This window comes from Nomascus leucogenys, chromosome 21 (genome assembly GCF_006542625.1).
Source record: "Nomascus leucogenys isolate Asia chromosome 21, Asia_NLE_v1, whole genome shotgun sequence".
Taxonomy (NCBI): domain Eukaryota; kingdom Metazoa; phylum Chordata; class Mammalia; order Primates; family Hylobatidae; genus Nomascus; species Nomascus leucogenys.
This window is the reverse complement of record NC_044401.1, coordinates 60,493,325-60,509,169: the sequence shown is the minus strand read 5'-3', so window position 1 is coordinate 60,509,169 and position 15,845 is coordinate 60,493,325. Positions and strand designations below refer to the sequence as shown.

General features: G+C 40.8%; 1 protein-coding gene across 8 annotated transcripts in view; it reads left to right on the top strand.

The window, feature by feature from the left end:
- ITPR1 (inositol 1,4,5-trisphosphate receptor type 1) overlaps nucleotides 1-15,845 on the top strand; it is a 359,375-nt gene that overhangs the window by 200,170 nt on the left and 143,360 nt on the right. For all 8 annotated transcript variants that reach the window (XM_030802235.1, XM_030802234.1, XM_030802233.1 and 5 more), the window contains 5 exons: nucleotides 1,588-1,788; nucleotides 4,252-4,503; nucleotides 7,905-8,030; nucleotides 10,578-10,706; nucleotides 13,897-14,017. In XM_030802235.1, coding sequence (XP_030658095.1) covers nucleotides 1,588-1,788; nucleotides 4,252-4,503; nucleotides 7,905-8,030; nucleotides 10,578-10,706; nucleotides 13,897-14,017 — 829 coding nt within the window. The remainder of the gene's footprint in view (nucleotides 1-1,587; nucleotides 1,789-4,251; nucleotides 4,504-7,904; nucleotides 8,031-10,577; nucleotides 10,707-13,896; nucleotides 14,018-15,845) is intronic.

Here is a 15,845-nt window from a genome sequence, read left to right as displayed (position 1 = left end):
GTGAAACCGTTGTGCTCCCAAGCATTTTGGATAAGAGATACTCAACCTGTGTTCCCTCAGTGCCATGTTAAGAGAAAGAAAAGTCAAAAGATAAAAAGATTAAAGCCTCCACCTCACCCCAAACATAAAACTCAATAACTGTGGGTAAAAAGCGAAAAATAAACCTTCTAGAAGGTAACATGAGAATCTTCATGGCTGTGTGGTAAGCAAAATTTTCTTACAAGGTATGCAAAGAACACTATTTTTGAAAACTGATAAGTTGGACTTCTTTTAAGAACTTCTGTTTGTCCACTGACACCATTAAGAGCATCCAAAGGCAAGGCAGAGAGTAAGAGACATTTGCAATGCACGTTCTCAACAAAGAATTAATATCCAGAATGTACATAACACACTCAAAAAAGTCACTAAGGAAAAAGTTGACCTTCTTTTAAAAATAGGCCAGGCGCGGTGGCTCATGCCTGTAATCCCAGCACTTTGGGAGGCCAAGGCAGGCAGATCACTTGAGATCAGGAGTTTGAGACCAGCCTGGCCAACATGGTGAAACCTTGTCTCTATGAAAAATATAAAAATTAGCTGAGTATGATGGTGAGCACCTGTAATTCCAGCTACCTGGAGGCTGAGGCAGGAGAATAGCTTGAACTCAGGAGGTGGAGGTTGCAATGAGCCGAAATTGCACCACTGCACTCCAGCCTGGGTGACAGAGCAAGACTCTATCTCAAATAAATAAATAAGTAAGTAAGAACGTAAAGGCAAAAAACTTGAACAGGCACCCTGTTGGAGAGGATATTCAAATGGCCAATAAATGTGACAAAGTGTTCAAAATGATTAGACGTGAGAGAAATGCAAATTAAGTTATGTTTAGCCACAGTAAGATGTGGCTAAAATTTAAAATACTGACAATACTAAGTGTTGGCAAGGATAGGAACAGCTGGAATGTAGAATGCAAATTGTTAACATCTTTTGAAAGCTGTCAGTATCTTCTAAAGCCAAATATACTCATACTTTGTGACCCAGCAATTCTATTCTTGGACCCAAGAGAAGTATGGGTTTAAGTTCACCAGAAGACATGTGTAAGAATGTTCATAGCAACTCTAGTATTTATAATACTAGTAATGTTACTGTCTATTAAAACTGGATCCTACTCCAAATGCCCTTCAACCATAGAATAAAGATATTGTCATATATTCATGCAATGGAACTTATATATCAGTGAAAAAGAGGGCAAGAGGTTTCAGAACAGGCAAAACTAATCTGGTTATAGAAGTCAAAATAGTAGTTAAATTGTGAGATAAGGCATAAAGGAGACCTGTTTTGTGTCTTGATCTGGGTGCTCAAGGTCCCTTTATAATCTGTTCAGCTGGATGCTAATGAGTTGTTTATTTTTCTGTATATTTATTTATATGTCAATGAAAAAAGCTTACTAAAAAAGAAGGTAGTACAGAAGCAAGAATGAGAGAAACATATCTTCATGGGTTTAAATGCTTCCCTTGTGTGTGTTTTCAGTGGACTCTTCTTTTTGTCACTTTTTAATCTGTTCTGTCAGCTTTTTGACTTGTCGCTGTGCTCTTTTCCTCACCCTTGTGCCAGATCCTGGAGGCAGTAACCATGCAGCACATCTTCATGAACAATTTCCAGCTTTGCAGTGAGATCAACGAGAGAGTTGTTCAGCACTTCGTTCACTGCATAGAGACTCACGGTCGGAACGTCCAGTATATAAAGTTCTTACAGACAATTGTCAAGGCAGAAGGGAAATTTATTAAAAAATGCCAAGACATGGTTATGGCCGAGGTGATTGTTATATATTTCTGTATACCTCCATCTGGTGTTCTGTAGAAATTTTAAAATTATTTAATCTTCTCTGTATGAACTTGCACCCTCTTCAGGAGCCATACAGGAGAGAAAGTAATTGTGTGTGCATATGTGTGTGCCATCTCTTGTGTGAGCTTAAGTTGTAGATACAGGCAAGAATCTGATCTGATATTTCATAGCAACCAATTTAAGGAAGGATGGCTTGGATTTTTCTGACAGGGGACAGAAAGAAGAATAAGGAACTGAATTATAGGGAATGGAGATAAAATGTAGTCAGGACCCAATGAGCCAGAACAGCTTCCATTCTTGTGGATTATGAATTTTAAAAAGTATTTGCCTAATTAATTAGATTGAAAAAATTTTGCCTGATGCTTTTTGAGGAGCAGTTGGTCTGTGGAATCAAGGAAAAGTCTTACTTGGTTTATTATGAATTCACTTTGATTTACAATCTTGTCTACGTATATGGTTCCATTGGCAGGGAGGGAGTGTGATTAAGAGTTGGGGCCAGTGTGGTGGCTCATGCCTGTAATCCCAGCTCTTTGGGAGGCTGAGGCAGGAGCATCAATCACTTGAGGCCAGGAGTACAGGACCAGCCTGGGCAACACAGTAAGACCCTTGTTTCTACAAAAAATTTTTTTTGTTTGTTTTTTTTTTTTTGAGACGGAGTCTCGCTCTGTCGCCCAGGCTGGAGTGCAGTGGCGCAATCTAGGCTCACTGCAAGCTCCGCCTCCCGGGTTCACGCCATTCTCCTGCCTCAGCCTCTCCGAGTAGCTGGGACTACAGGCGCCCGCCACCACGCCCGGCTAATTTTTTGTATTTTTAGTAGAGACGGGGTTTCACCGTGGTCTCGATTTCCTGACCTCGTGATCTGCCTGCCTCGGCCTCCCAAAGTGCTGGGATTACAAGCGTGAGCCACCGCACCCGGCCTACAAAAAAATTTTTAAAAATTAGCTGGGTGTAGTGGCATATGCCTATAATCCCAGTTACAGAGGAAGATCCCTTGAGCCCAGGATCTTGAGGTTGCAGTGAGCTATGATGGCACCCACTGCACTCCAGCCTGGGCAACAGAGTGAGACATTGTCTCTTAGAGAAAAAAAAAAAAAAAAGAGAGTCGACTCAACCTGGGATACAAATGTCACCTGAACCCCTTCACTGAACGGTGCCATGAGATATATTACTTGACCTCTCAACTCCTCAGTGAGCTTTTCTATAAAATGAAGACACAGCAGATTTCACTTTAAATAGTTGATATGCAGAGTAAATGGGATAATGATGACATTAATGCCTAACACTTTTTGGAAGCCTACCATACTCTAGGCACAGTCCTAAGCGATTTGTCTGTAATATTTTATTTAATCTATATAGCACTGTGAGTTAGCTATTATATTTGTCCCAGTTTCACAGATGAAGAAACTGAGATACAGTGAGGTTAGGAAGTTCATGTAAAGAGTTTATCTTGGTATCTGGCATCTAATAATTAGAGCTCATAAAGGTTAGTCATTAGTAAGTATTGACCATGTTTATTTTGACTTCTGTGCCAGCCCTTTCTGGTTTTTTTTGTACTTCACGTACTGCTGATAAAATTGATTTATTCTTAAGTAGATTTGCAAGAAGTCACATCTTAGGGGACAAGTTATAAACAGGAATGCCTCAACTTTTTGAAGAGTAAGTATGGAGAGGAAGGCATATCTTAATTAAAAGTAATTTGTGATTGAAGAGATAAGATGGTAGATGAAAGAATCGTAAAGGTGATACATTGTAAAGCATAAAAATAAGATGGAGGCAGAGCGCACTGGCTCACACCTATAATCCCAGCACTTTGGGAGGCCGAGGTGGGTGGATCACCTGAGGTTGAGAGTTCGAGACCAGCCTAGCCAACATGGAGAAACCCTGTCTCTAAAAATACAAAATTAGCCAGGCGTGGTGGTGCATCCCTGTAATCCCAGCTACTCGGGAGGCTGAGGCAGGAGAATCGCTTGAACCAACCCGGGAGGCAGAGGTTGCGGTGAGCCGAGATCGTGCCATTGCACTCCAGCCTGGGCAACAAGAGTGAAACTCCATCTCAAAAAAAAATAAAAAATAAAAAAAATAAGATGGAAACATTTAAAAAGAAATATCATAGCCTAATTGGTAGATTTGGAAATACAAGTGCAAGCTTGCAATCTCTATATCCACTTGATACATTAATGCTGGTATGCAGACTTTCTCTTCCCCTAATAGCTTTTTAGGGCCAGTGTGGTATTTCTGTATCTGTGGACTAAAATTATGATGCTGAAGATTTCTAGTTGTTCAGTTATATAAATGAATGAAGTCAAAATAGGTAAGACTGATTTGGGAAGATAAATGCTAACAGAACCTCTCTCTTTCTCTGTGAATAGATTTTTTTCATGCTGCCCCACCCCTGCAAGCTTGTAATCTAAACCCACCCTGTTCTTTATGTAGCTGGTCAATTCAGGAGAGGACGTCCTCGTGTTCTACAACGACAGAGCCTCTTTCCAGACTCTGATCCAGATGATGCGGTCGGAGCGGGATCGGATGGATGAGAACAGCCCTCTCATGTACCACATCCACTTGGTCGAGCTCCTGGCTGTGTGCACAGAGGGTAAGAACGTCTACACAGAGATCAAGTGCAACTCCCTGCTCCCGCTGGATGACATCGTTCGCGTGGTGACCCACGAGGACTGCATCCCTGAGGTGAGCGAGCCGGGCCTGGCTCTGCCCTTCTTGTTGCTATGTGGTGTGTGCAGTCGTGGCTCACTGGGAGACATGGTGGTGGCTGGCCTGGGGGAGCCCTTACGGTTCTGAAAGCTGCAGCTCATTTTGTAGTGGGATTTCAGTTCCCTAAAACATTTTCTTGAGCATTGATTTTGCGTGAAAGGAACACAGGAGAAGTTAGTCATTCCTTCTGTATCTTTAAGAACAGTGAGGAAAAAAGCTTCAGCTCTGTGGAACTAATTTAGCCTGTTGAGCAAAGGGGATGTGACCTGAATGAACTTTTCAGAAATGTGACAAAGAGTAGGTTGAGATCTAGTTCGTATGAATGTAAGACTTAGTAAGTTAATTCTTTAAAACAAAAACCATTATTACAGAAATAATAGCCATTATAAAAAATTTAGGAACTACAGACAATCAATTAAAAAAAAAATGAATAGCTAAGTTTTGAAGTTAATCCTTCCAGGCTTCCTTTTTTCCTACTCATAGATTATACTGATTAGTAATGAAAAAATGGATTATAAAGTGTATATTTTATGATATACAAAGTATATTATAAAGTATATTTTATGATATATAAAGTATATTATAAAGTATGTATTGTATGTTTTACAATGTGTAATATTAGTTTATAGTACACATTTATATTACATTAAATATATATGACATATATCATATATATAATGCTTTTAGGTTTTTTTGAAAAGCTAATAAGAGTCGTGTCGCTTAGTGGTGGGGATATGTTTTGAGAAATGCATTCTTAGGTGATTTCCTCATTGCACAAACATCATACAGCGTGCTTACACAAACCTAGATGGCACAGCCTGCTACACACCTCTGCTATATGGTACAGCCTCTTGCTCCTAGGCTACAAACATGCACAACATGTGACTGTCTCAGTACAGAAGGCAATTATAACACAATTGTATTTGTCTATATAAACATTGAAAAGGTCCAGTAAAAATTGGGTATTATAATCTTATGGATCGCTGTTGTGTATGAGACCCATCATTGACCAAAATGTCATTATGCAGTACCTGACCGTACTCTTTGAGAAGTTCAAATATCAAAGACTGTAAAGGGATAAACCGTGAGAAGTCTTATAATCTGTTTTCCTACCCACCGTACAGAAAATAATTTATTATGTTCTTGTGTATTTTTCTAGAATTTTGCACATAAACACATACAATACATATACTTTACTTCCCCACCCCCTTTTTTAAATGCAAAAGATGATACTCTAGGTACATGATTCTGTACCTTAACACTGTAACTTCTTTTCATATCAATTCATGAAGAGATGCCAGATTTTTTTTACAGTTGCATAAAATTCCATTGTATAGATGTACTGTCATGGCCCTTTGTAAGTGTTGAACTAATTTATGATATAATGAGATAATAATGAATAATTAACCGCTGTACTAAGAAAGCAACGAGATTGCATTCTTTTCACAGTCTTGGCCACAGTATGTTATCAAACTTTTGGATTCTCATATATCTGGTAGGTGAAAATGGTCATTTCAATAGTTTTAAATTACATTTCTCTTGTTGTGGATAAAGAAGGTAGAGTTACAACTAGCATTAGGGATGAGAGAAGCATAGTGTTACAACAAGCATTAGTTTGTTTTTTACTCTTTTATATTTGAAATACAACGGAAGTGCAAAAAAGTACATAAACTCAATTGTATACTACAAGAACGATAGAACGATTATAAAGAGAACAGCTTTGTAACTGCCACCCAGGTCAAGAAATATGCAAAAACCTCCCCCATTCCCCTTTCCTGTCCTCACCTCCCCCAAGGGCTGTCTCCTGAGGGTAACCACAAGCTGACTTTTTATGTAATCCTGCAGTTGCTTTTCTGTATACATCCCTCAACAATATAGTTTAGTTTTGTGAAGTTTTGGACTTCTTCTGTGTATCATTCCATGCCTTTTTAAGTTCAGCTCTGTGTTGCTAAGGTTGATCCACCCTGACGTGTAGCTGCGTTCATTTCCTTTGCTTTGGAGCATTCCTTTCTATCATGGTACCATGATATGTTTTCCATTCTTCTACTGATGCTCATTTTAGTTGTTTCCAGCTTTTGGCTGTTAGGATCGTGCATACATCCTGGCCCACATGTGTACACTTCTGTCCAGGGTGTGTGGATAGTCAGAAGTGGAAGTGCTGGATCATAGGAGGTACATTTCTTCAATTTGATGTGGTACAGTCCAGTTGTTTTCAGCATGGTTGCTCCAGTTACCATTCCTCCTCCCAACCCTGCTAACATTTGCTATCATCAGATCCTTTATTTTTTTTCAATTTGATGGTTGTATAATAGTATCGCATACTAGCTTAATTTTTAGAAGCTTCATGGAGATATTTACGGATATGATTCACTTGTTTAAAGTGTACAATTGAGTGGTTTTTAATATATTCGCAGAATTGTGCAATCACCATCACAATTTAGTTACAGAATATTTTCATCACTCCAAAAAGAAACCCCATGCCCATTAGCAGTCACTTCCCATTTCCTGCCAACCCCCCAATCCTAGGCAACTGCTTGTCTTTCTGAATATATGGATTTGCCTATTTGAGACATTTCATGGAATCATACAATATGTGGTCTTTTATGACTGGATTTTGTCACCTACATGATTTTTCTCGAGGCTCACGCAAGTTGTAGCATGTATCAGCACTTCGATCCTTTATGTTGCTGAGTAATTTTCTATTCTATGCATACACCAAGTTTTGTGTGTCCATCAGTCAGTTGATGGGGATTTGGATTGTTTCTGCTTTTTGACTATTGTGAATAATGCTGCTATGCACACTTGTGTACAGGATTTTGTATAGACACACGTTTTCATTAACCATAGTGGTTTTAATTTCTATGTCCTTGCTTCCTAATTGAAGTTGAGCCCCTTGCCGTGTATGTGTCTTTTTTTTTTTTTTGACATTGATATTCCTTTAAGAAATAATCTGATCCAGTTTTTTGCCTACCTTTTCTCTGGGGGTGTCTATCTTCTAAGCACAGATCTAGGGGCATTCTTCATTGGTACATGCCTTGCACATATCTTCTCCCAACTTGGGCCCATTTAATTCTCGAACGGTGCCTTTGTGAATGGAAAGTCTTAATTTCAGGTATCAAACTTGTCCCTCTTTTGTGGTCAGAGGTTTTTCCTCATTCTTTACCTTGAGGTCATGAAAATATTCTCTTCCAAAAGCTTTATGGTTTTGGATTTTATAATTGTGAATTTCAAATGTCAAAAAATCATAGAAATAAGACTTAGCAGTGGGGAATGGGATGACCATTTTGATCTATCCTTCTTGCTGTGAACTTGAAGCAGCTAATGAGTTCCATACACACCAAGATGGTTTTTCAGAAAAGCTTGTTTCTATCTTGCAGGTTAAAATTGCATACATTAACTTCCTGAATCACTGCTATGTGGATACAGAGGTGGAAATGAAGGAGATTTACACCAGCAATCACATGTGGAAATTGTTTGAAAATTTCCTTGTAGACATCTGCAGGGTAAGGCTTTTGGAACTAAGGAGGCACAGTTGGAGAGTGAGAGGTGTGTGTGTGTGTGTGTGTGTGTGTGTGTGTGTAGCATCTTTGTGCACACATGAAGAAAACAGCTGCATCATTTCTACGCTAATCCATGGAATGAAGAGGCACTTGTGACTCTTTTCTCATGTCTCCTTTCTTTTTTTTTTTGAGATGGAGTCTTGCTCTGTCACCTAGGCTGGAGTGCAGTGGCACAATCTCAGTTCACTGCAATCTCTGCCTCCTGGGCTTAAGCAATTCTCCTGCCTCAGCCTCCTGAGTAGCTGGGATTACAGGCACCTGCCACCATGCCCAGCTAATTTTTGTATTTTTAGTAGAAACAGGGTTTCACCATGTTGGCCAGCCTGGTCTCGAATTCCTGACCTCAAATGATCTGCCCACCTCAGCCTCCCAAAATACTGGGATTATAAGCTTCAGCCACCACACCTGGCCATTCTTCCTACCTTTTGCTCTTAGCCGAGAATGGATGTTATTTATCAAGGTGCAGGGAAGAGAGGTTATTTCTGGTTTTCATGTCACCCCTGTGGATTGGTTGGTGAATTATCATTTGACCTGGGCATATGAAAATTCAATTTATAAGGATTTATTTTCCTTAGTAATATGTCTGTGCTTGAAGGGCACTTCCCTGAGCTTGAGCATTTGTCTCCTGTAATCTGGTCTTGAGGATTCTGCAAAACTCTTCACCTTCCATTTATTGCTTTCCTGGCTCAGCCTCAAGAGTGGCCTTCAAGATACTTGATTTGGTTTTGCATTGAGCTTAATATTCATGCTAAAGCCACAAGACTGCCACATAACAAAGCATACCACAGATTTAATATGGGTTTTATGATGGTGGAACTGTGGGAGCGGGGTAGATTAAAAGATTCTTTAGAAGATAATTGTCAGATATATCCCAATTTCAGAAACATTGTGATGTTAAAAAGGTGCATTGTAGAGTCCTAGAATGTGGTATTTTCTGCTTGACTGTACGATTACTAGTATGAGACAAGAAGCCTGTAAGAACTTATTTTCCTTCTGAGTGAGAACCTTATTTAGTAATATTTGGTCAGGTGTTGGTTTCACAGACATATTTTTTAAAAAATCTCAAACTCCTCCTAGTTTTTTAATCCCATTAGCCTAGGGATTTGGGCTTGGAATGGCAGGCCTGCTTTATTTCTTTAAATCAGTGCTCTGTGAAATTTTCTGTAAAGGACCAGATAGTAAATATGTTCAGCTTTGGGGGCCGTTCATCTCTTTCATGACTACTCAGTTCTGCCCTTCTAGCGTGAAAGTAGCCATGGCAAGCAGGTTTGGCTGTGTTCCAATAAAACTTTATTTATAAAGACAATTACTGGCCCTTATTTTGCCGATCCTTGCATTAAATTACTAAGAAATGCTGTAAAATCAGTTATTAATTTCATTCTTTGAATATGTTCTCAGACTGTCTAGTTTTAAGGTCAGAGCATGAGAGTCTCTTAGAACACTTGATTTTTATGTCCTTCATTCTTTTTAGCATAAACAATTGTATATCTTAAATTGTAGAACTAATAAATTCAGTAATAAAACTTGATTTAAAAAAAAAATGTGCTAACCCTCTCAATGGCAAATCTTATTCTAGGCAGCAGAATTAAGTAGAGTATGGGTGAAATCGTAGGTGTCTCCTCACCCCAAAACATGTATAGTCAGTTATTCTGAAATATGGCTTGCTATTTTGAACAATGTTGTGTATTGGTAAGATTTTAATTGAATGGAAGATTGTTGTAGGATTGGAGATGGTTAGGCCAGGCATGGTGGCTCATGCCTGTAATCCCAGTACTTTGGGAGGCCTAGGTGGGCAGATCCCTTGAGTCCAGGAGTTCGAGACCTGCCTGACCAACATGGCAAAACCCCATCTCTGCTAAAAAGCAAATACAAAAATTAGCTGGGCATGATGGCGAGCACCTGTAATCCCAGCTACTTGGGAGGCTAAGGCACGAGAATTTCTTGAACCTGGAAAATGAAGGCCGCAGTAAGCCAAGATCATGCCACTGCACTCCATCCTGGGTGACAGAGTGAGACTCTGTCTCAAAAAAAAAAAGGACTGGAGATGGTCAGGTCCACAGGACTTCAGTAACATATTTGACTCTCTTGATTATTTGGATGAGGAAACCATGGTCTAGACCCGAGGAATGGATTACTCAGGAGAGCAGTTTTCTTTTAGGGGAAATTTAGGACACCTGTAGTCACTATGCTTCTTACTGCTGTTCGGGGTTTTGAATTTTCCAGACACACGTAGGAAGCTGCAAGCGGTGGCCTTGTTGGTCTCATACCCATTTTAATGTTTGTGATTTTGCATCATGATATCCAAGCTGATCTGCTTCTCTTTTTTCCATGATTTATATTTTATTATTGTGATTCCTTAAGGGGAGAAATATTGGCCAGCAGGCCTTTACCTTTCATTTGTTAAAAGTAACCCACAGGAGGGAGTCGCATATTTCTTAATGTTTGGTGTAGGTTTTGGTGTAATGCTTAACGTACCCACTTGTCTTCCAGGCCTGTAACAACACTAGTGACAGGAAACATGCAGACTCGATTTTGGAGAAGTATGTCACCGAAATTGTCATGAGTATTGTTACTACTTTCTTCAGCTCTCCCTTCTCAGACCAGAGTACGACTTTGCAGGTAAGAAATACCAACGTCAAGCAGAATGTTCACAATACACCTTCCACAGTTGGGCTTGATGTGAATTTGGGAGTGAGCAACTGTAAATGAACTGGTCTGCAAAGCATTAATAAAAGATACATTTCTCAGGCCAGGCGCAGTGGCTCACGCTTGTAATCTCAGCACTTTGGGAGGCCGAGGCGGGCGGATCATGAGGTCAGGAGATCGAGACCACGGTGAAACCCCGTCTCTACTAAAAATACAAAAAATTAGCCGGGCGTGGTGGCGGGCGCCTGTAGTCCCAGCTACTCGGAGAGGCTGAGGCAGGAGAATGGCGTGAACCCGGGAGGCGGAGCTTGCAGTGAGCCTAGATTGCGCCACTGCACTCCAGCCTGGGCGACAGAGCGAGACTCCGTCTCAAAAAAAAAAAAAAAGATACATTTCTCTTGGTGGAAGATAGCTTTGATGGGATTTCTTGTGTAAAGAAGTACCTGGGGATATTTTCTTATACTGTATGGTTCTTTTAATCGTTGATTTTCTCCTTAAAATCTTTTCTGCTTTTTTTGTCCTCCAGTCTTCTCCTTCCCTGCCCTCCAATCCTAGAGGTAACATTTATAAAACATCTAGCACAGTGCCTGACACAGAGTAGGTGCTTTAATAAATGGTAGCCTGTGCTATTTCTGTTAGACTATAAGCTACATGAGGACAAAGTTATGCCTTATGTGCATGGTCATCTCATATACTACTCTATCCCTTGTACCTGGCATTGTGACTGGCACCAAGTTGCTAATTTGTTGAACAAATGAATAAATGAGACTCAGGAGAGTGGTAGAGACCAGAGATAAACATGTGCTGGTTGAAGCCTTAGCCAGGAAAATGAAGTGGTGAACGAAAAGGGACCTGGAGAGAACACAAATAATGGAGGATGGGATGTAAAAAAGGCAGAGGAAGGTCAGAAGTTTTCATGCAGGCAGGATGCAATTTGGGAGTCTGTGGGACCTCAGGAATGAAGAAAGGGGAGGATTTTAGGAAAAAAGCAGATGATGAGCCATCATGTCCTTTTGCTCTTCCAAGAGGTTGAGTGAGCTGATGTCACCTGTATTAGTCCATTTTCACGCTGCTGATAATGACATACCCGATACTGGCAATTTACAAGAGAAAAAGGTTTAGTGGACTCACAGTTCCATGTGGCTGGGGAGGCCTCACAGTCATGGCGGAGGGTGAAAGGCATGTCCTACATGGCAGCAGACAAGAGAAGAGAACTTGTTCAGGGAAACTCCCCTTTATAAAACCATCCGATCATGCGACACTCATTCACTATCATGAGAACAGCATGGGAAAGACCCACCCCACGATTCAGTTACCTCCCACCAGGTCCCTCCCACAACATGTGGGAATTGTGGGAGCTACAATTCAAGATGAAATTTGGGTAAGGACACAGCCAAACCATATCCCATCAGATTGCCCGTTGCATTTGGATAGTTAGTAGGCAGCTACTCTTATCCATTTAATCATCTTTTGTACACCGAGGTGTCAAATAGGAGCAGATCAGGTGTTCCAGGAATAGGGTTCAGTGGAATTAATTTAGTCAAGAGACACTGCTTTCTTTGAGCTGGGCTGTTGGGTTCTCATCCCAAATCCAGCACTTACTGGCTAATAGGGCGGGCAATAATGCACTGCTTTGATTTTGAAGTATCACAGGGTGATGGTGAAGGCTAAATTTGTATAAAGTGCTTAGCACAGAGCCTGGCATGTAGGAAGTGCTTGGGGTAAATGACCGTTCTCATTGGGCCCTTTGACTTAGCTCCAGAGCCACACAACTCAGGGACTAAATCCTAGGTTTCCCCAGCCAGTTTCCCAGGCTCCCTCTGCTCCTGTCCTCTGTTAGGAACACAGCTTACTATCTCGGGTGGCTGCAGGGAATAGGACAGAAAGTGCTTCCTAAAGAAGGCAATGAGATTCTGGCTCCCAGGTGAACTTCATGGAAAGAGCATGGAGGTTTGCCATCAGAGACCCTTGCAGTTGACTTCCTGCTTTGCCATCACTTCTCTTTTGTTTTGGATAATTTCTTTTATCCTTGCTGGGCCTTTGTTTTTCATGTGTGACGGGAAGGTAATTCCAAGTCACAGAATTGTTCACTGAGGCCTGAATGAGATCGTATGTGAAATGTCTCACACATAACATGCCCTTAATAAAGGGAAATTATCTGAACCATGTTTATCAGGGAGGTTCTGAATTTTTAATTAATATTTTTTATTTTCTTAAAGTAGACTTCCTTTCTCCCCTGAGGCTTTCTGTTTTCTTTCATCTCAGAGACCTCTTTTGGGGTTTTCAATACTTTTTTCTTTACAGTATTAACTTCCGCTGTTTTTAGAGGGGCTATGCAAGTTGTCTCCTCTGAAACAAAAAGACCAGTTGAATAGTGCAGCATACACAGCTATCTATCTTTGCCTTGCTGGTCCAAAGCTACCCTTTGAATGGAGACCAAAACTATAATTTTTTAACGTACTAAGAAAGTCAGTGTCAAATTGATTCACTGGATGTTTGAGTACTCTTACTTTAAAGTGAGTATAAATTTATACCTTTGTAGAAAGGAATAAATCTTGTCATGTAACTTCCAAGTACTCATCATAATAAATGAATATTTATAAAGAGTAACCATCGAATTCTCTTTATGTCATTGGAGACCTTGCTAGAAATAAAGAAGTAGCATTCTAGGTGAGATCCGCTTATCAGTTTGTTTTTGCTGATTAAAAACATGGGTTCTACTCAATGGATATAATGTCTGGAAGGAACTTGGGGGTCAGTCTGCCTCAATCCACTTATTTTATACATTGGATGAAACTGAAGCTCAGAGAGGTGAAGTAATTTGCCTAAAGTCATGCAGCTGCGTGGTAACTGGATAAGAATACCAGTCTTTGAACTGTGGATCCATTGCTTCTTCTTGTGCTCAAACTTAGTTAAAATAGCATCAAGTTAATGCATTGCCCTAAAATGCTTCTGAATTGCTCTCCCTTGGCTAGGTAACTTATGGAATTTAGCTCTTATCCAGGCATCCCCTCTCACGCTTGCCTCAGGGTCCATTAACAAGGCAATGTCTATCTCTGCTCTGGGGTCCAGTGGTTCAAGACAATGCCTCTCTCTGATCAGATCATCAGTAGTCTACAAATAAAAGTCTGTTTTTCACGTTGCCTCTTTTGGCTTCTTGCAGACTCGCCAACCTGTCTTTGTGCAACTGCTGCAAGGCGTGTTCAGGGTTTACCACTGCAACTGGTTAATGCCAAGCCAAAAAGCCTCCGTGGAGAGCTGTATTCGGGTGCTGTCTGATGTAGGTAAGATACCAAGTCAGTTTGGATATATGTGATGAAAATGAATTGTCTGACATTAGTAAGGCTGCCATTTATTGAGCACTCATTACAACTCTTCTGAAGTTACACAGACAGGAAGTTTCAGAGCCAGACTCGGAACTAAGGTCTTCTTGATTGCTGGGCTTCTTCTTTTATCTACCAAGCCAGCATTTCCCAAAGGAAGAACCAGTGAGTCCCAAGTCAGATAGGCCTAGAAAAACAAGCTTCCATGGTTGTTAGGCAATTCTTTGGCAAGTCACGATACACACAGCTTATTCAAGGCCCTGGGAAGTCCCTCATTCAAGAAACTAATTTGTTTAATCCAGCAAATGTACTTGACCACATGGAAACTTTTTCCTGGAAAGCAGCTGTCACATCCTAAGGAACACCCTTTCTCAGAAATGGTGCACTGCTCCCTTCTTCCCCTTGAGGAGAAATGATTCTCCATTTCTTCTGTGACTCCCCTCTTGTCCCACCTCTCATAGGCAGCCTTTGAAAGGAAGTTAGGAAAATTTCTTTTTCCTTCATCCTGACTTTATCAGACTCCATGACTTGACCCATTCCCCACCCTCTATTAATGCTGTGCAAAGAGGTAAGCTTCCTGCCTGACGTTGAGAAGAGAGTTACTTGCCTGGAGTGGCTCTTAGATCCTTGCAGACAGTAACAAGAAGAGCAAGACAGGTGTAGTTCTCAGCATTATTTAGTGGCTGTCCAGCAAGTGTCAATTCTGTAGGTAAGATATCAAGTCAGTTTGGATATACCTTGGGAGATATGTATAATCTATTAGGACCTGTTGCCTGATTTCAGTAGACTCTCGCCCAGTTCCTTTACTCTCATACGGTAGGTGTTGATGTCTTTTTATTATTGGTGTGGCCGTATTTCACAGTAAGAAATTAGGTTTTGGAAAATATATACACGACAGGTTCATTGTGTTGTATCTTAGAAACAGGGCCCTGCAAGGAAATTCCCAGATAACCCTATACTTTTTCCATACACGATTATCTATCAAAAAGAATGTGCCTGGTGAACTAATGTGGAAGTAGAAAGCCAAATACCACACGTTCTCACTTAAAGTGGGAGCCAAATATTGGGTCCACATGGATGTAAAGATAGGGGACTACTAGAAGGGGAAAGGGGGAAAAGCGTTGAAAAACTACCTGTTGGGGGCCGGGCGCAGTGGCTCATGCCTGTAATCCCAGCACTTTGGGAGGCTGAGACAGGCAGATCACCTGAGGTTGGGAGTTCAAGACCAGCCTGACCAATATGGAGAAACCCCATCTCTACTAAAAATACAAAATTAGCCTGGCATGGTGGCACATGCCTGTAATCCCAGCTACTCAGGAAGCTGAGGCAGGAGAACTGCTTGAACCTGGGAGGCGGAGGTTGCAGTGAGCCAAGATCACACCGCTGCACTCCAGCCTGGGCAACCAGAGTGCGACTCTGTCTCAAAAAAAAACAAAAAAAAAACTACCTGTTGGGTACTCTGTTCTCTATCTGGGTGATGGGTTCGATCATACCCTAAACCTCAGCATTAAGCAATACACCTTTGCAGCAAACCTGCATGTGTATCCCCTGATTCTAAGATAAAAGTTGGAAAAAAAAAAAAAAAAAGATGTGCTTGTTGAGGCCAAGGGAAATGTAGGAGAAAGTCCTTGCCACAGAGGTTAGTTTTTGTTTAATATTTTAGCAAGTGGCTGACTTGACTAGTAGCTCAGTGCTCATTAGACAGGGGAAATCTTTCCATTTGTCTTGGCGGTGATAAGAAAAAAGACAAGGAGAGTTGATGTCTGTGGAATGGTAAGACATGAAAACA